Source organism: Theileria parva, chromosome 1 (assembly GCF_000165365.1).
Source record: "Theileria parva strain Muguga chromosome 1, complete sequence, whole genome shotgun sequence".
Taxonomy (NCBI): Eukaryota; Apicomplexa; class Aconoidasida; order Piroplasmida; family Theileriidae; genus Theileria; species Theileria parva.
The window spans coordinates 1,401,695-1,425,226 of NC_007344.1; the positions used below are offsets into that span (position 1 = coordinate 1,401,695).

At 34.1% G+C, this 23,532-nt stretch overlaps 13 protein-coding genes across 13 annotated transcripts; 7 read left to right on the forward strand and 6 right to left on the reverse strand.

Annotated features, from left to right (window-relative positions):
• Window positions 1–92: 92 nt before the first annotated feature.
• Window positions 93–621, forward strand: TpMuguga_01g00668 (Rrp15p family protein; the record flags this gene model as incomplete). Its single annotated transcript, XM_061305039.1, has 5 exons — window positions 93–150; window positions 184–218; window positions 248–313; window positions 403–490; window positions 521–621. 5 exons carry the CDS (start codon window positions 93–95, stop codon window positions 556–558), a joined length of 285 nt encoding a protein of 94 aa, XP_061161613.1. The 3' UTR covers window positions 559–621.
• Window positions 622–752: 131 nt separating this feature from the next.
• On the forward strand, window positions 753–2,364 carry TpMuguga_01g00669 (putative integral membrane protein; the record flags this gene model as incomplete). Its single annotated transcript, XM_761097.2, has 2 exons — window positions 753–1,256; window positions 1,370–2,353. The coding sequence occupies exons 1-2, from the start codon at window positions 957–959 to the stop codon at window positions 2,351–2,353; spliced, it is 1,284 nt and encodes a 427-aa protein (XP_766190.1). The 5' UTR covers window positions 753–956.
• A 15-nt stretch (window positions 2,365–2,379) lies between these two features.
• On the reverse strand, window positions 2,380–3,888 carry TpMuguga_01g00670 (uncharacterized protein; the record flags this gene model as incomplete). The annotated part of the gene is made up of 1 exon (XM_761098.2): window positions 2,380–3,888. The coding sequence occupies one exon, from the start codon at window positions 3,886–3,888 to the stop codon at window positions 2,473–2,475; it is 1,416 nt and encodes a 471-aa protein (XP_766191.1). The 3' UTR covers window positions 2,380–2,472.
• Window positions 3,889–4,346: 458 nt separating this feature from the next.
• On the reverse strand, window positions 4,347–5,998 carry TpMuguga_01g00671 (uncharacterized protein; the record flags this gene model as incomplete). The annotated part of the gene is made up of 7 exons (XM_761099.2): window positions 4,375–4,833; window positions 4,867–4,926; window positions 4,956–4,994; window positions 5,024–5,108; window positions 5,138–5,223; window positions 5,272–5,405; window positions 5,434–5,938. The coding sequence occupies 7 exons, from the start codon at window positions 5,936–5,938 to the stop codon at window positions 4,375–4,377; spliced, it is 1,368 nt and encodes a 455-aa protein (XP_766192.1).
• A 134-nt stretch (window positions 5,999–6,132) lies between these two features.
• rtf2 (Rtf2 RING-finger family protein) lies at window positions 6,133–6,976 on the reverse strand (the record flags this gene model as incomplete). Its single annotated transcript, XM_761100.2, has 3 exons — window positions 6,133–6,441; window positions 6,497–6,643; window positions 6,738–6,920. 3 exons carry the CDS (start codon window positions 6,918–6,920, stop codon window positions 6,133–6,135), a joined length of 639 nt encoding a protein of 212 aa, XP_766193.1.
• Window positions 6,977–7,060: 84 nt separating this feature from the next.
• On the forward strand, window positions 7,061–7,342 carry nop10 (H/ACA ribonucleoprotein complex subunit 3; the record flags this gene model as incomplete). The annotated part of the gene is made up of 2 exons (XM_761101.2): window positions 7,061–7,158; window positions 7,220–7,342. Exons 1-2 carry the CDS (start codon window positions 7,105–7,107, stop codon window positions 7,340–7,342), a joined length of 177 nt encoding a protein of 58 aa, XP_766194.1. The 5' UTR covers window positions 7,061–7,104.
• Window positions 7,343–8,145: 803 nt separating this feature from the next.
• On the forward strand, window positions 8,146–10,032 carry TpMuguga_01g02495 (putative integral membrane protein; the record flags this gene model as incomplete). The annotated part of the gene is made up of 5 exons (XM_061305235.1): window positions 8,146–8,913; window positions 8,943–9,003; window positions 9,510–9,620; window positions 9,693–9,745; window positions 9,928–10,032. The coding sequence occupies 5 exons, from the start codon at window positions 8,146–8,148 to the stop codon at window positions 10,030–10,032; spliced, it is 1,098 nt and encodes a 365-aa protein (XP_061161988.1).
• Window positions 10,033–10,103: 71 nt separating this feature from the next.
• Window positions 10,104–11,974, forward strand: TpMuguga_01g02050 (uncharacterized protein; the record flags this gene model as incomplete). The annotated part of the gene is made up of 5 exons (XM_761102.2): window positions 10,104–10,194; window positions 10,226–10,359; window positions 10,460–10,648; window positions 10,902–11,295; window positions 11,388–11,974. The coding sequence occupies 5 exons, from the start codon at window positions 10,104–10,106 to the stop codon at window positions 11,972–11,974; spliced, it is 1,395 nt and encodes a 464-aa protein (XP_766195.2).
• A 170-nt stretch (window positions 11,975–12,144) lies between these two features.
• Window positions 12,145–12,976, reverse strand: RPL14 (Ribosomal protein L14 family protein). The gene is made up of 4 exons (XM_761103.2): window positions 12,913–12,976; window positions 12,784–12,857; window positions 12,688–12,752; window positions 12,145–12,415 (listed from the first exon to the last, which is right to left on the reverse strand). Exons 2-4 carry the CDS (start codon window positions 12,853–12,855, stop codon window positions 12,160–12,162), a joined length of 393 nt encoding a protein of 130 aa, XP_766196.1. The 5' UTR covers window positions 12,856–12,857; window positions 12,913–12,976; the 3' UTR covers window positions 12,145–12,159.
• A 265-nt stretch (window positions 12,977–13,241) lies between these two features.
• On the forward strand, window positions 13,242–14,796 carry TpMuguga_01g00676 (SF-assemblin/beta giardin family protein; the record flags this gene model as incomplete). Its single annotated transcript, XM_761104.2, has 6 exons — window positions 13,242–13,628; window positions 13,833–13,994; window positions 14,026–14,106; window positions 14,216–14,350; window positions 14,429–14,499; window positions 14,628–14,796. Exons 1-6 carry the CDS (start codon window positions 13,482–13,484, stop codon window positions 14,794–14,796), a joined length of 765 nt encoding a protein of 254 aa, XP_766197.1. The 5' UTR covers window positions 13,242–13,481.
• A 220-nt stretch (window positions 14,797–15,016) lies between these two features.
• On the reverse strand, window positions 15,017–16,422 carry SUCLA2 (ATP-grasp domain protein; the record flags this gene model as incomplete). The annotated part of the gene is made up of 1 exon (XM_761105.2): window positions 15,038–16,399. The coding sequence occupies one exon, from the start codon at window positions 16,397–16,399 to the stop codon at window positions 15,038–15,040; it is 1,362 nt and encodes a 453-aa protein (XP_766198.1).
• Window positions 16,423–17,077: 655 nt separating this feature from the next.
• erkB (Protein kinase domain protein) lies at window positions 17,078–20,412 on the reverse strand. The gene is made up of 2 exons (XM_761106.2): window positions 19,044–20,412; window positions 17,078–18,585 (listed from the first exon to the last, which is right to left on the reverse strand). Exons 1-2 carry the CDS (start codon window positions 19,582–19,584, stop codon window positions 17,141–17,143), a joined length of 1,986 nt encoding a protein of 661 aa, XP_766199.2. The 5' UTR covers window positions 19,585–20,412; the 3' UTR covers window positions 17,078–17,140.
• A 635-nt stretch (window positions 20,413–21,047) lies between these two features.
• Window positions 21,048–23,495, forward strand: TpMuguga_01g00679 (putative integral membrane protein; the record flags this gene model as incomplete). Its single annotated transcript, XM_761107.1, has 3 exons — window positions 21,048–21,123; window positions 21,422–21,781; window positions 22,300–23,495. 3 exons carry the CDS (start codon window positions 21,048–21,050, stop codon window positions 23,493–23,495), a joined length of 1,632 nt encoding a protein of 543 aa, XP_766200.1.
• Between the last annotated feature and the right edge of the window lie 37 nt (window positions 23,496–23,532).

Below are 23,532 nucleotides of genomic sequence, written 5' to 3' on the forward strand. Positions count from 1 at the left end.
TACACAATATTTCAATTAAAATTTTTATTAATCATTTTAATTATATTATTTAGTATGATAAAAGTATTTTCGTGGATAAACAAATTTGAATAATGGAATCTAAGGAGGATTTAGAGGATAAAAGTTCCATGTTCAAGGGCTTCTCAAAAGGTATGTTTTGGGTAAATTATTAAGCATTTTTAGCATTTACAACTGTTAGTAAAAAGACGAAGGATAAGGTTTGGAATCTTAAAATAACTTGATTCAGATCTCCAAGGAGAAGAAGCCTGAAAAAGAACCTGAAAAAGAGCCTGAACCGCAATCTTCCACAAAAGTAAACTTTTATAATATTTAAATTAGTGTAATTTATTTATATACTTGAGTCGATTAATTGGATATTTTTCTATAATTATCAATTTTCAGTCAAATCGGAAGTTGAGTGTGAGGATTCCACCGAAGGAATACTCTGAAGAATTGGAGAAAAAGTATAAAAGAATCGCAACTAAAGGAGGTAAGAACCTTGAATAATTCTTTTTTTCAGTTAAGAAGCTTTTTATTCTCCTAAACAATGCTCGTTAATGTTCACAAATCTGCAAAAATTAATCTCTGAATGTTCCATAATTTCCTACACCAATTTATAATATTTATTAATTATTATCAAATTTGAGTATTTATTTGTTTGGTGTAAATTCTGAGATATCCTGAGGATTCCACGGGTGGTTCTGTGTACAAAGCTGGCTAAATTGGTTATTTTTAACCCAATTGAGACTCTACCAAGTTCAAATTTATTCATTCATATTTTTCATTTATTTTAAACGCATTTCAACCAATTTAATTCTCTTAATCTTATTTTTACTTGTTTTTTTTCAATTTTATCAAAGAAGTATTTAATTTTAGAAATAAACTAAAAACTTCAAACATCATCAGATGAAGTCTAATTAACTTAATTTTATAATATTTTTATCGCAAATTAGCTAATGGAGTGTTTAAAGTCCTCTGCCTTAATTCCCGGAGAGCCGGAATATAAAAGTGAATGTAACTTGCTGAACATGTTACTGATGAAGGTGCCCAAAGATGTTGATCTTCTCCCTATTTTAAATATTAAGCCTCTGCAGCCTCGACACAGCTCAGCTTTACAGGAGTTACACCTTGAACTTTTCCCAGTTCACTATGATCCGACTTTTTTTGAAGTCGCCTGCTCCACTGAGTCTGGATTTTATGACACTCAGTCCTTCTGGGACATGTTCGACTCCTCCTCAAACAGCACCAAAGACTTGGTAATCTCACTTTTACACAGTTATTCAGTTATTCAGTTATTTAGTTATTTAGTTATTTAGTTATTTACTGTGTATACAATTAGTTTACTAAACCACAGTATACATTTGTTTAGGACTGGTATGAGAATCAGATATTATCATTTGGCTTATTTTTACCTCGTAGTTATGTGAGTTTTTTCCGAAAATCTGGAAAATATGACATTGAATCTTATTTGGAGTATGTTTCCACTGAGGATGAGTATACAGAATTTGACGATCCTCTTGCTGAAATGTTAATATTTGACCCTGAGTATGACGAGTTTCTCATAGGATTTGTCACGCTATTAATCAATTTAGAAGTCACCAATAGCCTAATCTCAGACGACGATTATAATATTTTATACACACACTATCATAATATGGAAAACAAATCCATTCTCACCAACGAGATAAACATAAATTTGGACAAGTTTGACGTTGCATACTACAGTTTCATTTATAATCAGTTGTATAATAACAAATTACTCCTTGAATATACAAAGAAGTTTCAAATTAAGGACGCGAAAACTATTTACATTTTAAGCACTGGAATTACTCTGGGACTCAGGAGAAGATCGCTAGGAACTCACCTGATCCTATTCACTCAATTACTTATCTTTTTTATTAACTACAGTATTATAGTTTTTGAAGGCTATTACTACATGCTACACTCCAGGGAAGTACTCGAGAGTATTAAGAATTACTATAATAAGTTATTATTCCAGGATGACCACAAGCTGTTGTATACATTTTATACAATTTTGTTAAATGATAATAGCGTCTGTTGTCGAAGAACTAGAGATGAGTTGGATTCCATAATTCAGGATAAACTCGGTAAACCCACCAGTAATCTCATTGTCAACCCCAACTCCGATGAGGAATCTGGTATTAACTCGGTAAAATGTGTGAATAAAATACCACTGGTGATATATTTGCATACAATTTATTACAATGAAGTGGCTACGGAAATGTATAAAAAGTTGCATTTTTACAATATAACCACCATCCCCAACTATTATAACATTAATAATAAGCGGTACAACGCCAACTTTTTAGCATATTTTCTGCCAAAACCTTAATATTCTAACTGTAATTTTGTGTAATATATAAGATTTTATTATATTAATTTGTGTGAGTTAATGAATTTCTGAAATGAGAATAAAAAGTTTTTCGCTGTGGAAAAGTGTGTAATGAAGTGTTATCTTTTGTAGCTGAAATCAAGTGTTGCCATTAAATCTCTTCTCAAATCACGGGTAAAGATTAACTTGAAATTTTTCCAGCCATTTTGAAGTGCCTTGTCAAACCAAAATCCCAAGGCTCTTTTATTTGACAATCCCTCAGTAGGCCAGTTGGCAAAATCGTGTTTTTTATACTCATTAATATAACCTTCAGACAAAAAAAGAAAAACAATCATAGCACCGGTAGTCAAAAACCCGTTTATAGTAGGAAGATAGTCCTTTGCGCCACCAGAGTTCTTTTCAACACCTGGAAATCCAACGGCTAGGAGTATCATATGGCTTACATAAAACAAAATAGTCAAAAATCCAACCATACCGGGTTTATTTACAATGGCTAAAGATGTGCCTGAAAAGGGATAGTGAAGTGCTCTGATAAATAAAAATCCGCAAATACACATTACTGGAATAAATATCAAAGTTCCATGCCAATAGACCTTATCACCATCCCACTTATTCTTAGGTGAATAGTCATCATAAAACTTAGAAAGTAAGGCAGAAGTAATTGATGGAATTGGAGCAATAACAAGAAGGGCTTGATCTATCTTATTGACATGCCTAAAGTCCACTAGAAGACCTGGGGCTATAGCTGGGTAAAAAACGTAGACAACACCCTGTGCAAACACACACATTACCATTGCTGATATGACATGACCGGAAAATTCACCAGAACTACCACCATTATTATTTTCCTGATTTTTATTACCACCGCATTTATTATCATTGCTACCATTGTTATTATAATAAACGGATGCCCAAGTCCCAGCAGTTGCCCCCGTAATTACTATAGATATAATTATTTGCCAAGTAATAATATGAAAATCAGTGTCGTGCCTCCTCTTATTACCAAATAACCTCAAAAATATAAAGTGATAAACAGATGCGAAAATACCAGAAACGTGAAGTGTCGATAAATAATAAACTATACAATCCCCTGCCAATTTAATAATAAATGACAAATTCATTCCGTAAACAAAGGCCGAAAATGCCAATGCCCAGTAAAAATCAGTCAAATGTCCTTCCTCACCACCAGTAACAAAAACTACCAAAAGAACTACATTCACAAGAAAAAAAAGTCCATTAATAGCTATTGATACCTTTTCACATTCTTGTCCATAGTCAGGGCCATATTTTATGGTATAAATTGTTCCGGCTGTAACTCCAACGAAGCCGCAAAGTTCCATTGCATTATGAACTCTACTAACGTAAAGACTGAACAAATGTTCAGGTATCTTAAATCTCTTCATACAGAATGGAGCTCCATTCATACCAACCCTAAGGGTTAGAAGTAGTGAAAATCCAACCAGCAGGTAGGCAGCAATTTTCTTTGGATCATCACATCCGTTCTGAGTAGCAGCGCTTGGAGTCATACCATTCATACAACTATATTACAAAGGAAGGTGGAATACCAGGAAAATAATTTTTATCATTCCTCCACAATTTGTTTACCAAACTTATTTTAGTTGTTAAAATCATTAAAACTAAATTGAACATTCAATTAATCAAATACTATACAAATGATATAAAGTTAATTTAAGGTTAAAAATTAGAAATTTAAAATTTAACAAAAATCAAAAAATTAAAATTCAAATATTAAATTCAATATGAAATCAGATATAAAACAATTAAAAATAAATTAAATTCAAACAAAAAATCTATTAAACTATCACATTATCGAGATAATTTGGCATTAAAGCCCGATTACTAAAGTTGATTATTACCACCAGATTACATATTAAATTCAAATATTTTAATTCAAAATTACAACAAATCTCTTTTAAACAATTTCTAAAATATTTTAAACAATTTATTGCAAAATACAACACTCAACTTATTTATCATATTTGTTAATGAAATTAAAAATTTTAGATTCCCTGAACTTTATTATTCAACAAATTCACCTGTTCTTCAACATTCAATTTGAAAAATTCCTGGTCAATTTCAACAACTTTAATCCCTTCACATCGTAAATGGTACAATTTATTCTCGTTATAATATGCCAAATTATTATACATAAAATTGTCAACTCTACTCAATAATTCTGAATTTACCCCTGAATCTTCCACCGTGTTACCAGTAGTATTACTATTGTGATTGATAATAATAGCTGATTGGTTAATTGGATCATACAGGGGTAACAGATATGGCCCATGAACATAAGGAATAAACTCCAGTTCCAGCTCCTTTAACACTTGATTTACCTTTTTATACTGTTTTACACTACTGTAGTTTAGGTCAAACAATTTGTAGTCCAAATGGTTAGGAAAATTTAATAATATTTTATCAACAAATTTTCTCGTACCATCACTCAACATTTCAAACAACTACACATGATCATGTGTAACGGTATTACTTACATCTTTGTTATTATATTTCAGGTAGTAAATGACCAGTTTTAACATTAAAACGTCGTTAAACTAGAAAAATTTAATTAATGAATTCTTACATTGAGGTCAAGGGATTGAAATTTACTAAGAATAATTTCCTAAACGTTAAATTATTGAATAAAATTACCAAATTCCTCAGTGTCGCAACTTTGTACATTACAAGACTCAGTCCCACTGTTATCAACACATCTTTATCCAAATTTCCATACAGTCTAAAGAACATCATTGAGTTAAAATTTACCTTTTCGCGATGTTATTATTTAAAATTGATTTATTCGTATTTAACATGTTATAATTGTGTAAATAACATATCAAATTACTTATGTCCTACAGCCAAATTACCGTGTTACACAATAATTATTTATGTAGTACTACGGATCCGAGGTTGTTAATTTTTGAGAGAATTCGATTAATAATAAAAATCTTAAATTCTTGATCAAAATTATTACTCACAGAGTGTAACAATTTGAGTAAATCAATGGTCTCAAATCTTTTAATCCTTTGTAAAACTAAGGAATTTGAGTTAGTATGTGTTACCTTCGTTTTGGAGGAGTATTAGGAACGACTTTGGGACAAAGGAATTTTGCAGAAAATTACCCTTGGAACAGCAGTAAATTACCCTCACAACGTCCTTGTCACTCACTTCACAAATGTTCTTCCCCAACTTTCTCGTTACAAATGAGATAATTTCCTTTAGAAAGTTTATGTTTGGAGATTTAGTAAGTTTACTGGAGAGATATGAAGCGTTTTGGAGTAGTTTTACTAAACTTCCGAACCTCCAGAATGAGTCAGACTGACTCACTGAGGAGTAAATTGCATTGTAAATATTGGACCAATTAGTGTTATAAACGAGTTTATAATCGGAGGCACATTTGCCAATCAGTTTCAACACATTTGAAATGTCATTTTGGTTATAAATACCTTTCAATAGGATGAATTTAAGATTATTTGGAACAATTCCATCGTTTACATGTTCTCTGCTTAAAAATGAATAACGACTCCAGGGCATTCTACAGAGAATACCCGTGCCGTTGGAACACATCACACAGAACAATAGAAATTTATAATTTAATAATAGTAAGATGAGGGAATTTACAGAGTAAACAGTGGAATCCAGCACGATACGTCCAGAGAGAAAAAATTTCACAAATTACCAAAAAAAATTTAATAAAACAATTTAACAAAAATTAATAAAAAATTAAATAAAAAATTTAATAAAAATGTTTAAGATTAAATTTATTGTGTTTTCAGCGATTTGAGGTGTAATAACTTCGTTCTTAAAATGCCTTCTTCGGTTAAGTCTGGTACTAGAAATACTAAATCTGAGTTAAACGGGAGACTTTGCGATTTATTAAAAACTTCAGGATTATACTTGAAGGTTGTGTTACAATTTGGGCACTGAGCTTCAGTTGTGTTTTTCATGAATTGCTTAAAAGCTTTTTCTGACATACAGCAGCCACAATTCCATATTAAAACGGCTCTGTTCGTAGCTGAAAGCTCAGTTCTTAAAATTGGACATAGAAACCTTCCCGTTCCCTTATCAACCTAAAAACATCCAAAAATTTCAACAATATTATTAAATATTTAAATATATTTATACCAAGAATTCTATGTCTTTAATATCTTTTAAGCCTTTTAAATGCTCAAAGGAAGGGTTTGGTTTCTTTGATAAAATAAATTTCAACACGGCCTCTTTATTATATAATAAGCCCAGTTTACAGGAAACTATAGGCGGACTTAAAGGCTCCTAAAAATCATTCATACAAATTAACTAATAACTAAGATTAGATAATTAAAATAATTAAGATTAGATAATAAAAATAATTAAAAAATGTGTTAACTTGTGATAATGCGCAGGTTTTCCATCTGAGTTCTTTGATTTGGTTACTGGAGAGATGTTCATTATTTGCCCTGCATTGAGTGTTTGGTAAGTATCCCATTCCGCCTAGATTCCGGCTAAAGGCGTAACCTGAAGTCCGAACCAAGTCAATACGACTCGGAATGCTACCTCCGTCACCGCCCATTTTACAATAAATTATTTAATTTAATTTAATATATTTTATTTTATTTTATTTTATTAAAATTATTTTTAATTATTTTTAGCCTCACGTGGTTATAAATTTTATTCATTTTATTATTATTTTACATTGTCAAATTTGTAATATATTTTAATATATAAATTTTGTATTTTATTTGATTGTTTGGAAAATGTACTTGAAGTATTACTTGGATAAAGACGGCAAAAGAGTTTATACTCTACAGGTGACAATTAATTATTAATTAATTATAAATTAAATTAATTTGTGAGTTAATAATTTGATAGGATCTTGGCCCTAACGGCGAGCCTTGTTTAACTGCTCATCCCGCCAGATTCTCGCCTGAAGATAAATACTCTAAACAAAGAATAGCACTAAAGAAAAGATTCAACCTTTTCATGAGCCAATAACTTTCTCAATTTTCTCAACATTCTCAATTTTCTTAACTTTTTAATAATTTTCTAAATAATTTTCTAAATAATTTTCTAAATAATTTTCTAAATAACTGTCTAATTGACTTAATCTTTAATTTATCAATTTTTACACTATTTTTACATTATTTATTTTTCATTTATATCATTTACATTTGCGATTATATCTGCAGTAAAATTATTACATAATTGGTTCAAAATTTTGAATATTAAATCCATTAAGCCAAATTTTGGGGAAAAAACGCAATAATTCCTTTGTAAACCCAAAATTTTAACTTTTAAAACCTTATTAGGGGATGGAATCTGTGGAATCTCGAAATCTGATTTGCACACTATTAATAGTCCCAAGCCCCCACGGGTGATGTCGTAACTTATATCAGAATGATCAAAAATTTGCTTATTCCACCTGTTTTACCGTTTTAAAATTATTTTTTTCATTTGGAAGGAGACTTTGAGTTGATTAATTTTCTACACTCGCACGGTTTCTGGGCCTTCTACTAGATTTTATTGTCTTTGATTATTGACTTCAGTATTGACTTTCTATTTTATGTGTGGATTTATTCCACCAATTCACTACTTTAAATGTTGACACTCATTTGGATATTCCACATCTAATCACTCAACTTTTCATTTTTTCACTTCTCACAAAGTTTATCACAATTTCAACAAATTCATCAAATTTCAACAATTTTTATCAAATTTATAAATTTCTAAGTTTACAAATTTCTAAGTTTATTTGACTGGATCTTCAATTTCTGGGATTAGCGTGAGATTTGGCTGTTATGATGGAATCTGAGAATCATTGGTTATTGGACATTGACGAGCCTTGTGACATGTCATTGTCCACCACTCCTTCTCCCAACTCCGAATCTAACTTCGTCACACACAAACACTCCAAATACTCTCACAACCATCCAGACCACACCAACACCAATTCCACCGATTATTCCAATTCCCACAGTACAGAATACTCTAACGGTTATTCCACTGATTATACTAATTGTTATTCCACTGATTATAGTAATGGATATAGTACAGAATATGGTAATGGGTATGGTACAGATTGTGGTAATGGGATTGATGATAGTACTCCGTTGTTTACGCCGGATGAGTGTAGTTTGGAGAATTACATGTCTTCGATATCCGAGTTGAATAGGGAGATTGAGGAGTTTTCGAAGATAGTCCAGACCCTGGCGTTGTTTAAATATTACATTAAGAACAGGAAACCAAATACTAACGTTACGGAGTTGAATAAAAGGTTCAACGCCATTTGCTCAGACTGTTCGGCGAAAATTCATCGCATAGAGGAGAAGATACAGAAGATAAACTATGAAAATCACTACGTGATGGTTAATAGGAAGAGGTTAGAACTGCAATACTCTGAGGTCAGGAACAGGTTTAACCTTCAAGACTCCTCAGTCAAGAAGCTGAGAATTTTAATCGACACCTTCAACACCGTCATCAGAGAATACACAAACATATCCAAAAAACTACTATCACAATCACAATCAGTACCAGATTCGCAACCAGATTCCCAACCAGATTTACAGGTGACCAATAGAATATTAATATTGTATAGGATAAAACGCTGTTAAGTGAGATGAACGACAGAGTTAAACAAATCGAACTACTCGAACAAAGTACTCCTACTCTATAGTATATATATATAGTATAGTTAAGTAGCTCCCTCTCCCCTAGTTACTTAGCTCCCTCTCCCCTAGTTACTTAGCTCCCTCTCCCCTAGTTACTTAGCTCCCTCTAGGGGTATATATTTAATTAGCTCCCTCTAGGGGTATATCTAAGAGTATGTAATTAGATAGCTCCCTCTCGGGTATATAATACCAAGTATATAGTAAGATAGCTCCCTCTAGGGGTATATAGTTAATTAGCTCCCTCTCCCTCTCCCCTTATATTATTAGCTCCCTCTTGGGGTATATAATTAAGTATAGTAAGATAGCTCCCCTTAGGGGTATTATTAGTTATATAGTAAGATAGCTCCCTCTCCCTCTACCCTTATATTATTAGCTCCCTCTAGGGGTATATTATTAGCTCTCTCTAGGGGTATATAATTAAGTATAGTAAAGTAGCTCCCTCTAGGGGTATAGTTAGGTATAGTTGAGAAGTTTATGTAGTGAGGATGTTGTAGGTACTAGGGATTTGGATGAGTTGTTTATTGATTTGGGTAACATAATTAAGAAGCGAGGCGATAACATCTCAACCATCGAAAATGAAATTCTTCTCTCCTCAGCCCAAATCGGTAATCCACACATACAACTATTATCAATATTATTATTATATTATCTTGTTATTGTGTTGATTGATGGTTTAGAGAAGGGGAAGGACGATGTTGATTTTGTTTTACAAAATGGCTCACAAATCCAGGTTTGCTTTACGGTGCTTGTACTCACAGAGCTCACTCCAGACTCTTTAGTTATGAGTTATTTACCCCTTCCAGTAGCTTTATTTATCCTCTTTTATCATTATTTATCCTCTATTATCATTATTTACTAAGTTATTTGGCCCGTTGCTGGGTAGTTGGAGCCGCATCGTTAATTATGTTGTAGAGGTTGTATTTTTACTGTTTATGTGTTGTGATTGGTACGATATTCTTGATAACGCCTTCAAACCTAAAGAATTACATTTTAAAATACTTTTCCAATAACCTCTAATCTACACCACACCCTTCCACATTATTCATAATATTCCATATTTTACTATTTATATTAGTTTAATATTAATAATGGACCGAGTGGAGATAGCGTATAATCATTTGTTGAATTGGGTATGTGCTAGGGGTAGTTTACCAAACGACTACGCGATAAAACTATTAAGTGAGATTCCAAATATTATTATAGCGTTTAGACATTGAAGAGTACTGTAAAGCGAATTTTTTAGAAAATAACATTCCCGAGGACATTAAACATATTTTTCATAAAAACGATGAATACACCGAATGGTACGACTCACTCAACCAAGCCTTCCAAACCCTCAAAAATGTACAAACCCACTCTTACCCTAATTATATACCCTAATTATATACCATTAGTTAATAGTATTAGTTATATAGTATTAGAATTGTGTTAATAATGTGAATAGTCGGATGAGGGACGGAGAGTGAATTTTATTGGTCAGTATACGTATGAGCCTTTGCAGAAGTTGAATAAGGTCTTGAAAAATTTCAGGAAGTATAACCTACACATTGTATCATATTATCAATTACTGCACAAATATGTCAATTACTACATCCCCTTCCTCAAGAAAAACATCACCTCCACTACCACAGAAGTAATACACAATGTTCTATTTCTCTTACTATTACTATACCATAACTATACCCCTAGAGGGAGCTACTTAACTATATACCCCTAGAGGGAGCTAATTAACTATACTATTAACTATATAGCGAGAGGGAGCTACTTTAGTATATACCCCAAGAGGGAGCTATCTTAATTTATACCCCTAGAGGGAGCTACTTTACAATACCCCAAGAGGGAGCTACTTAACTATACCATAATAATATGTTTAATATTGTGAATAGTTGAATGAGATGAAATTGAAGGAGTTGGAATCGGTGAAGAGAATGAAGTTGTTGACACTGGACTTCCGGTTAAAATTAAGTAATTACGGCCTAGAACTTAAGGATTACCCATTTACTGAAGAGTTTCAGTCAGTTTTATTCTTTGATTTACAAGAGAAAATTATCCAAAACTCAATCAAACACATGAGAGAGTCTTACCAAACTGTTGTAGAAATATTAACCCAATTATACGTTCCCTTGGTAAGGCTAATGGAATTATTCGTTCAGTACCAAGAAATGGAGGGAAAATATTCAGTTTTAGAGTCTACAAAGTTCCTAAAACACGCGTCAGAACATGGTCTTGAACCCTTTCAACTCGCGTCAAATCTACACCAATCCATACAATCCTCCCACAGTACACAATACCCTTTTATACTTAATTACCTCGTTATAATATTAAATATGTATGTAAAATTAGATAATTGTATCACTGTGACAATATGTCAGGTGACACACCCGATGATTCCGAGGTAATAGTGATTGAGGAGGGAGTAAAATTGGATCCCGAGACTGGCAAATTGTTCGACTCATTTTTGGGTAATAACATGTGTCGGAAGTTTCTGCTGAGTGACTTGTATGAGGTATTAATCTTCATCACGATCCGTGAGGATGAGCTTAAAAGAGCCTCCTCAATGCCAAGTTATAATTTACTCGACTCTACAGATTTGCCAGACAAGGTTCTAGGCCTAACATTGCCAGATTACGAAGAATATAAAGCGAAGTTAGAGTTGGTAATTGAGTTACTGAGCGGCTCAAAAACGATGAACACCCAAGGCTACCTCAAGAATCAGCAGAAATTATCTGAAAAAGTGTACTCTGAAATGACTCTATGGACCCAGGCAGTAAACGAATTAACCAAACAGGGGAATTATCAGTACCAAATCAAGTCACTGGAAACTAATCTTAAAACGCTCAAATCAGATCTCGAAAACACAAGGAAAAATGTTCTCAATGTTAAACACAAACTTGAACTCGAAACCTCAAACATATCAAAACTTCAAGTTCACATCTTTGGAGATATCGATCACATTTAATTTTGTAACTTTAACTATATTGTAGTAAACTGTAGTAATTTATAACTAAGCTCCCTATGGCAGTCCCCCGCCTCACTACTATCCGGGCAAATCTCCGCTTGACTTTGGCATTCATAAGGGATCCATACTACTCACTGTACTATATTGACTCAATAACTAATCTAATTGAGTATAATTGGAATAAATTATTTGTTGAGAGATTTGAGTACTTTTCTTCGTTGTTTTTTGGCGCTCATGAGCTTGAACCTTTGAAAGTCGTTCAGGTTCTTTTTCTTCTCCAACACTCGCAGTTTCTTACCCAAACTCGTCTTGTCAAATAACTCTAAAGCGTTCTGAGCCTTGGCAGCCTTTGATAATGTTCCTGTCCTGGCACCACGCTGTAACTCCACCCTCACATCCGTTAACTTCAACCACGTCTTCGGTACCTGCTGCCTCTTCACCCTAATAATTTATTATACAATATTCAATAGTATAATATTATTTAGTAGTATATTAGAGGTTATTTAGGGGTAAAATAAGGGTAATTTAGGGGTAAAATAAGGGTAATTTAGAGATAAATAAGGCCAATTTAAAGGCGGAATAGAGCTAAATTAGGGGTAAAATAAGGCCAATTTCAAGGCAAAATAGAGCTAAATTAGGGGTAAAATAAGGGTAATTTAAAGGAAAATAGAGCTAATTTAAAGGAAAATAGAGCTAAATAAGAAGAAATTTACCCGGTGACGTCGGCTCCATCGACTAAAACTCTGGTTGGCGTGACGATATCAACGACAAAAACAAGCTAAAAAATATTTTAAAGGGTTGAAATTTACCTTTCCAGAATTCGGGCCATAAGTCAATAGGCAAAGACGTCCAGGCTCCACAAACTTTTTAAACAGTGGCATTCCTAATTATACAAATTATCAATAAAATATTATAAATGAAGAAATGTATAAAAATACTTGATAATGTAAATTAGATTAAAAATCGGAAAAATTAAATAATATACTAAAAATATAATAAAAATAATAATTTTAGGAATTAACCTGTGATGTTAGTCATGGGGATCAAACAAGTCAAAGGATTCCACCAAATAACCCATCCCAAACTATAAACTCAAGAATTATAATAATTATTGATAAAATTATTATTTCAGATCAATTGTTATATTATGTTATTTTATTAATTTTTGGAACATTATTAAATATATCCAGTACAACACACTTTTCGCGCTAATTCTCCCAATTTATCCTCAAATATTATTAATTTATTCCTAATTTAGTGTAAATTATTTAATTTAAACGGGTTTTGGGGATTTTGGTGATATATTCTTTATTCACCCAATTCCATAAAATAATATTAATTATATAATTTTTTAATGTTATAAATTATTTATTTTATTTTTATTAATATTATTATTAATTTGAGAATTTTATTTTATTATTTTATTCTACACACTCTGGCACTTTTCAACGTTTTAACACATTAAATTTGTTTACTTCTTAGACTAAGTGAATAATTTTGTGTTGGAATGGCGGAATGTCTTGAGCGTATGTCAACTTCAAATACTCTTGAGGAGAAACCCTCACTCGACTCAATCCGAGAAAAACTTGCCACCTTCGAATCCTCCGCAATTAACCTCAAAATTAAACAAAAAGATGATCTCGATAAGTTCAACGTAATTTCCTACTCATCCCCCAATCTACACATTTACACACTAATTTACACATTTTTCTACACATTTACACACATTTTTACACACTAATTTACACATTTTTCTACACATTTACACACTAATTAGAGCCCCCGGAGGGCGTAAATAACTAAAAAATAACTAAATAATTGAGTATAATTGAGTATAATTGAGTAAATAATGTTGTAGAGTATAAATGAGATGATTTGTGATTTGAATGATCAGTTGTTGAGAGAGTCTCAGGAGCGTTTACAATCAAGAGAATTACTCCAGAAAGTGACTGAGGAAGCTGCAAACCGCATGTTATCAAGTGTACAGAGTAAATTAAACCATAAAGTCCGATCCCTAGCGGTAAAATATTAAATTTTATAATTTGTCACAGGAGAAATTGGATAAACTAATTGACAAATGCGCCACACTCGAAAACTCAGTCAATGAACTCGACAATAAAATCAACCGATCCGTAACCACATTTTATCTCCATAGTTTAGTTATCTACAGAGTTTAAGTTATCTACAGAGTTTAGTTGTGTCCACGAGTTTAATTATTTCCTTAATAAACAGTGTGATTAGGGATATTTGGAGTTGGTGGAGTGTGACATAGCAGAGTTGAAGGCGGCGGTTAGAAATGACATCGTGTCAAAGGTTGATAAGGACACTGACATCCTCGATCGCATCTGCTACCTGCAAAACTCCAATCGCATCAAAGTAATCACTTAGTTATAACAATTACCACCGGGTTATACCCAGCAGTTAATTACGCAGTCAAATTACTATTGGTTTTAGATCAATGATAATAACATCTGGAACAACGAATGCATCAAGGAAATTAAACAAAATATCACACAATTCAAAATGTAACATAATTATTCAGTTTTTCACACTTTTCACACTTTACCATATTTACAGTATTCACAAAATTCAAACTGTGGCACAACAATTTGGTGATATAATTTTAGCGATTGGGGTGTAAAATTGTGTTTAGGGTGTGTGAGAATGAGAATGAGATTTTTTTAAAGTATATAACCGTGGAGTTGAATAATTTGAAAACGGCACTCGAGTCTACCAGCGCATCAAGGAAACAATCCGACAACTTCATCCTACAAACCATCGATCACATGATGTCATTCCTACCCAAACTCACACACAACTAATTTTATCAACACATTACATTTTTAATCAAAATTTTCATAAAATAATTAGAAATTAGGCGTAAAAAAAATAAAGTTAAAAGTTGATCGGGTTACGAAAATAAATTTTCTCACCTCGTAACTTTTGCTGCTGTAACAACGCATTTGGTAAAAAATAATTGCAAAAAGTAAATAAATGCCAAAAAGGTTGCAAAATGGTAAATAATGGGGTTGTGTAACAAGTATGGATATGAGATTAGGAATATTAATTGGTGTTGGCAATTTCGACGGCTGATTTGCAAACGGAATCGAAATCGGTGCAGAAAAGGTGTGGAATATTCGACTCGTTGAGTAATTTCTTGGCGCTTTCAGCTCTCGTGCCTTGTAGTCTAATGACCACAGGCAGTTGTCTGCTTAATTTCTTACTTGCCTCGACAAAAGACTCGGCAAATTTATCACACCGCACAATCCCCCCGACAATGTTCACCAGCAGAACCTTAGCCCTAAGGTCTGAGTTAACAATTTCCAACGCTTTTGACAAGGTTTCCGGCGTCGAGTTACCGCCGACGTCGAGAAAATTTGCCGCTTTCCCGCCGTGGTGTTGGATTAAATCCATCGTCGCCATTGCCAACCCGGCACCATTCACAATACACGCCACATTGCCATCCAATGAGATGTAATTTAACCCAGCACGGTCCGCCTCCTCTTCCTCCTTTGTTCTGATCACCGGAGTCATATCAAACAATTCACTCTGTCTATACTTCGCATTGTCATCAACAATCAATTTCGCATCACACGCCATCACATTTGATTTAACAGATGATTTCACAGATGATTCAACAGATGAATTCGCAGATGATTCAACAGATTGAGTAGGTGATGATTTAACGTCTGAATGAGTTTCTACGAGAGGATTAACTTCGAGTAGTGTCCCGTCGGATTTTACAAATGTGTCATAGAGTTGCTGTACAGTTTTCTTAACTTGTTCCGTAACTTCATTGCTAAATGACAGTTGTTTCACTAGCAACTCAGTTAACTCGGGGGTTAGCCCCGTCAGTGGTGAGATTTGTAGTGTCAGAACAGCGTCGGGATGTTGGTGTGCAATTTCTTCAACATTTCCTCCGCCGTGTTTTGTGGCAATTGCCACAATCCCGCCGGAGCCTCTGTCCAGCGTAAAGCTTAAGTATCGCTCACTTTTAATGCTTAATTTCTGAGCCACTAGGACCTCTGTGCATAGTAAACCTTTGCCCACGGTTTGCTTTGTGGTTAAGTAATTCCCGAGCATTCCTCTGGCACAGGCTGAGACTTCTGAGGGCGATTTAACAATTTCAACGCCTTTAAATCCGGTGTTAAACGTGCCCTTACCTCTGCCGCCGGTTAGAACTAACGCTTTCACTACTAATTCCGGTGTGTTTGTGAGTTGCTGTATGGATTTTCCCGCTTCAAACGCCTCTTCAGGCGTTGTAGCGTTACGGAATTCTGGAACTCTAACGCCATTTCGCTTCAAAATTGTCATTCCAATGTACTCACTCACGTTCAGAAATCTTTTACTCAGTTTACACTGAGAAAAATTATTTACACAGTTGAAATATTTAAAATATGCATTCGAAATTGATTTGACAATCATCTTTTACAAAATATTATTAATCATTCGTCCCCATGTGTAATTATTTTAATTAATTTTTACAATTATTTTTCTAATTTTTAAATTAATTTTATAATAATTTATTAGATACAACAGATTTCTCAATTAAAGGTAATTGAATAATTTACACATTAAATGATGAAATTATGATATTACTTAAAATATAACTTAAACATTTCTGAACAGAGAAAATAAGCCAATTTTAAACCTTAAAAAAATCTTTACAAAAGTTCCCTGATCAGCTAAAAGTGCCAAGTTTAGTGCTTAAAAGCAAGGTTAAACTCATAAACTTATCAACTGTAATATAAACTTGGTAATATAAACTTAGTAATATAAACTTAGTAACATAAACTTAGTATAAAATGTGTAAGAATGTGTAAAAATGTGTGTAAATACTGTAAAAAAGACACGTTAGTGTGTAAAATACTATTAGTGTGTGTAAAAAGGTAAAAAATGTGTAAAAGGGTAAAAAATGTGTAGAATGTGTAGAATGTGTAAGAATGTAAGAATGTAAGAATGTGTAGAGTGTGTAAGAATGTAAGAATGTAAGAATGTGTAGAAGGGTAAAAAATGTGTAAGAATGTAAGAATGTGTAGAGTGTGTAAGAATGTAAGAATGTAAGAATGTGTAGAAGGGTAAAAAATGTGTAAAATGTGTAAGTGTGTAAAGTGTGTAAGAGATTGTTGCGATAAGCCAAGGGCTTTAGGTATGATTATACCAATGTTAAGGTTGGTGATTTACAGAGTCAAATCTCTCCTGCTTCTTCGGCACAAACTTACACAACGGAAATATATTCCCCACCCCCACTCCAACCTTATTCATATTCACATTATTCATCGAGTTGACAGTGTTCACAGCACCCACTGAGTTGACAGTGTTCACATTATTCACAGAGTTAATAGTGTTAATAGTGTTAAATTGATTGGTGGGGTGAAAGGAGTTGAAATGTTGAAGGGTGTTAAATCTTTTATCGGGAAAGGTTTGTCCTTTATACTTACCACCAACGTACTGTCCTTTTCCATACTGATACTTATTCTGTCCCCTCACATACTGTCCCTTCATATTATTATACTGAGGCTTATATTGCTGCTTATTAACAAACTGTGTACCACCGAATTGTGAACTACCAAATTGTGTACCACCGAACTGTGTGTTAGAATTACCGAATTGTGTGTTAGTATTACCAAATTGTGAATTGTTGTACTGTGTGTTATTGTAGTGTGGGTTATTGATTTGTAGTGGTTTGAGGATGCTGCCGAGGTTTTTGGCCTTTAGGTATTCTACTGATAATTTGCCCTTTTCATACGTCTCGTAGTCCGCACTATTTATACTATAATACCTCATACTCTCGTCCTTAATATTACCCCTTGCCATCTCATTACTATTACCAGGATTACTGGTGTTACTAGGATTACTGGTGCTACTAGGATTACTGTTGGTAGGGTTAACACCAGGCAAATTCCCCCGATCCACAGGGTTCCCCGGGTTATTTTGATTAAGGTCCAGGTTTAGTCCTGAAGTGTTCTTTGTCCAAGAATTCTCCACATTGCCCTGGGTACCACCAGTCACCACCACATCCTCAACAATATTACCCGTATTAACAGTGTTACCCGTATTAACAGTGTTAGTATTACAATTATTAGTATTGTTCGATTGTATGAACTTGTAAATGAGGTGTCTGTAGTTGATGAGATCGTATTTGACGTTGTCGCAGACGGGGATGCTGATGGCCCTGGCCAGTCTTGGTAACGGCGTGTTTTTGTGAAAATTACTCAAATACGGATGTGCCAGTGCGTCTACAGTGTTAATTCTCTTTGTCGGATTAAACTGCAGTAATCTGTTCAACAGATCCAACCCTTCTTCACAGGTGTTCGGGAAATATTCCTTGATATTCTTTTTCCGTATGGTTAGTGATGAGATCATGACCTTGGTGAAGGGACTTGATAACGAGTCCATATCCTCCTCCGACGGCATTCCCGTAAACGTAATCACCTTGGCTAATTGGTTAATAGTGCTGGAGCCAGGGAACATCGGCCTGCCCAGTAACATCTCAGCAAATATACAACCAATCGCCCACATATCAACTCCTTTAGTATACTTTGTACTACCCACCAAAATCTCAGGAGCCCTATACCATCTTGTAGCCACGTAATCAGTCATCACTATTCCTACAAATGGATTATACTATTGAGTTAGTATAGAGCAATTGGTATATACATATCTACTATGAAAACCAAAGTCAAGCGGGAACTGGCCCGGATAGTAGTGAGGCGGGGGACCTGCCAACTAACTATCTAACTATAATATTATTATACTACAGTTCACTACAATATTAACACTATTAATAGTTGGAATAGTCTAGTGGTATATACATATCTACTATGAAAACCAAAGTCAAGCGGGAACTGGCCCGGATAGTAGTGAGGCGGGGGACCGCCAAAGGGAGCTAATTAACTAACTATTACTAAGTATATAATTACAGTAGATAACTAATACTATGGTATGTAAATTAGGAACTAGGGACAAAGAGAGAGCCATCGGGGTGGCTATCTGTAGCTAAATAATTCTGTAGATAGAACTAAGTAATAAATAACTAGTGTGAGCGGACCTGACACCGTAACGGTACCTGTAGTATTATCTTTGGATAAGCATTTATCGAGTGAGTTATTATTGGGTGCTACAGATCTGGCGAGACCGAAATCGGCCAGTTTAATATTACACTTGTTATTGAGTAGAATATTACTGGGTTTAAGATCTCTGTGTAACAAGTCCCCCGTATGTATAAAGTGTATAGCCTTTAATAATTGGTACAGAATGTAACGTTTGTGCACTTCCTCAAGTATGTTTGACCTGATTACTGCGTGTAAATCAGTTTCCACATACTCAAACACCAGGTACACATCTCTGTTATTATCCGCCGGGTACACGTCCCTCAGCTTCACAATGTTCGGGCATTTCTTCAGCTTCTGGAGGAACATAATTTCTCTATAAGTTCTCTGAGCGTCAGTTGAGTTTCGGAACGCGTCAAAGATCTTCTTTAGCGCAACAACCTCGTTCGTGTCACGCTTCACTGCCTTCCAAACTATACCATACGCACCCTTGCCAATCTTTTGAATTATCTTATAACGCGATAATATATGATCATCTATGTGCTCACTCACCTCCATACCTGGAACAGAGTCGCTCAATTTCAATATCCAAAGCCTTTTTTCAGCCTCAATTTATCCCTATTTAGCCTTAAATTTACCCTTATTTAGCCTTAAATTCCCTCAAATTACGCCTTAATTCCCTTAAATTAGGCTTAAATTTGACCTTATTTAGCTTAAATTCCCTTAAATTACGCTTAAATTTGGCCTTGTTACGCTTAAATTTGACCTTATTTACGATAAATTATGTGTAAAATTGGCTGGAAAATGTGTAAAAATGTGTAAAAGTGTGTAAAAGTGTGTAAAACTTTGTTTGTGTGTTTGTTGAAAAATTCGAAAGAGAATTTACGGGTAAAAAATTAATATTTGGCTCAGAATTTGAGCTGTAGGAGGAAGTATTGCTGGAGTTTAGGTAAGGTCTGGGCTTAGTGGGAATCTGTGCCTTCCATAGTAAAAGTAAAGCTCCAGTGGGCAAAGTGCAAGAGTTCGCGCTAAAAGTAAATTTTAAATGACAAAAACGTCATTTTAAACCTTAAAAGAAAGGATTCTGAACGAATATTTACTCACATGCCAGCGTGGTGAAGGCAAAGGCGGAAAGGTGCAACCCAAACTCTCAGATTCTACCAGAAAAATTATTAATTTCCACAAACTAAACATGCACAAAAATTATTATTTCCACTCAAGTACATCTCTGAAGTTTTAACACTGATGCAACACTTACCGGAATCAAACCCCTTTCAACAATTTACCAACCCATTCAAAGGCTCTGAGGGCCTAAAAATGGCCTTAGGAGCCTTTAACACAGTAACTAACCCAGGCCTAATTACACATAGAAATTATTTACTCAAGACTTCCACTTATGGGAACAAGGAAAATCTTCCAATCCCAACCACATACATTTTACACATTTATTTTTTACACATTAATTATTTTATTTTATAATTATTTTATTATTATTTTATTATTATTTTATAATTATTTTATAATTATTTTATTGTTTTTGGTGGAATTTGGTTTTATTTCGGGATTCCGCTGGAGTTTTTTTCAATATTTCATCAAAAATTAAAAAAAAATAATCCTTTTGATAATTTAATCTTTAAAATTTAATTGATTAGAATTTTTATTTCTTATCCTAAAAACAATTTTTACACGTTTGTCTGGTGTTTTAATTTATTAATTAATAAAAATAAATTTTCCGAAAAATTTAAAAATTTACCAAATTTAGGCGAGAAATTTAATTTACAAATTGACTAATTCTTGGTTCTGTCCGTTATGGCCAACGTCTGTTCTGGGCACCTTACTGCACTTGAGATGTTCTGGATTCGTCCCTGGCGTTTTCCTGAACTTTCCCAAAATTTTGTCTATTTCCCAAATTATTTATTCTCTATCGCATTTTTAACTTTATTTTATTTTTTACATTAGATTTAAGTTTATTAGTTAGATTGTCTGAATATTTTGATGATTTACGGTGGAATATTTGGCTAATGAGTTTTAAATGTATTACTTTTCTACTACTTTTTATTCCTCACACATTCGTAACCAATCGCAGAATCTTCCGAGGTTTCCACAATAACTCCCTATCTATCCCCTAATTATCCCTATTTATCCCCTAATTATCCCTAACTATCCCCTAATTACCCCTATCTAGGCCTTAATTACTCCTTATCCATGCTTTATTTAAGCTTATTTAAGCCTTATTTATGGTTATTTAAGCCGAAAATTTCATAATTTACTCCCTCCAAGGCTCTCAAAATATCTCCTATCTATCCCCTAATATCCCTAACTACCTACAATATACACCCTAAATAACCCTAACTACCCGTTAATTGACATAAAAATTGGATTAAAAGTGTTTTAGATTTCAAGTTGAAGCAGAAGGAGTATTCGATAATAGCTCCGAGTAGATCAGTTCAGGGTCAGGACTTTAATGTGATATGTCAATCGGCAAAATGTGGTTACAAATCTAACACTATATACAATGTTGTGAATCCTGAGTGTGGTAATTATTACACTTGTCAAGAATGTCCTCCTTCCTTCGGTACTGATATTTGTTACCTCGGAATTACTAATTCCGACTGGATTAATGTTACTGAGGGTCACATGACACTTTCTAAACACGACCGAGTCTTCGATCATCAACCCAAACCCACCAAACCAAACACTAAAAATACCTACGACTACGATGAAGATGAAGATTCATTCCTACAAATTGACACAAGTACTCACACACATTTAATTATTAATAGTAATATACTTAACTACTTACTATACTACTTATTAATAGTGTAAGGGGTGGGAGGGGAGACTCGAGGACCAGTCTATGGAGTAGACTGGTCCGAGAGCGAAATTTTTTTTCTTGCTGCTGTTTTTTCCTCGCAACCTCTTCATCTTACTATCCTCAAATTAGTCATATTTAGTCATGATTTAGGCACATTTTAGGCTTTAATTTCTCTTAATTTGGCTCTTAATTAGTGTTATTTTAGTACTATTTAGGCACATTTTAGGCACATTTTAGGCTTAATTTAGCTCTTATTTAGGCATTATTTAGGCATTATTTAGGCTTATTTTAGGCTTATTTTAGTCATATTTTAGTGTTATTTTGGCTCTATTTTAGTGTTATTTACCCTTATTTCACCCTTAAAATAGTTATTTTTGCGCCTAAAATTTACTTATTTTACTCCTAAATTACGTATAATTAGTGCTAAATTACTATATTTAAGTGTATAATATTGTTAGATTGGGAGGCGTATGGTATGAGTTTGGTGGATAAGATAATAACATCGCAGACGTTTAAGTATGTTGACCACCACGACGACAAATGGCTAATGGAGAATAAACGACAGTGTCAAATCGACCCCGAAGGCAATTTAGAACTCTCCATACGACTCATGTTCCAATACTACAAAAGCCCACTCATCACAGACAACAACGAACAACAAGAAGAATTGTCCACACTACAACTACGTTCACATACCTACACTGACAACTCTGGTGACTCAGTTGACAGTAACCCCGTTAACTCCAATAAATCTGTTAACTCTGATAACTCAGTCAACCAAGGTGATAATGTTGTGTTGTTGGAGAAGGGTGAGGATTATTATGATGAGGACGAGGTTGAGAATAATGACAACTTCTTTTCTCACATGGCGAAGAAGGGTTTAAAATACTCAGTCAACACTGGGAAAGCGTTTAAGGACAAGTTATCAGGTGCTTTCCGGTTCCTGTACCAGAAGGCGCAGGTAATCATGGCGAAGCCTGAGGTCCACATCCACTTCGTCGTGGATGACATTAGACTAAAGAGCTGCAGACAGCCGCTCTCGTGGAACGGTGACATGACTTCAGGCGCCATGATCTTCGTCGGGAACCAGAACTTTAAAATCAGCCACACAGTACTAAACGCAGATTTCCTCAAAAAAGGCATCAGAGTCAACACCAGCGTCAAGGGAGTCTACGAACTATCCTTCAACTCGTGCATTCAAATACATTGCACTAAACGACAACGCCAATTCGGCCATTATCCTACACACGGGTTCAATCTATCACATAATCTCTCACATCTTCTCAATATCAATCCAATCAATTCAGTTGGTAGTGTTAACGGTGTTAATCCGGTTAACAGTGTCAGTACAGTTAGTCCTGTAAATCCCGTAAATCCTGTGAATCCTGTGGTTCCGATGGGTATGAATGTATCAAAGCCTGTGATACAGCCGCCGTCACAACCAGTAACTAATATACCATCATTCAATACTAACCAGGTAACTAGTGCTGCTGTAAACACTAGTAACCCTAGTAACCCAGTAAACACAGTGAATCAGGTGGTCAATGAGGGTGATGAGAAGAGGAAGAAGTTATGGTTGTATGGGTCAATTGGAGTAGTAATATTACTAGCAGCAGTTTCAGTCCCAATCATACTCAAATTGATATCTCACTAATGTACTATTATACTATACAATATATACTATGTATAAT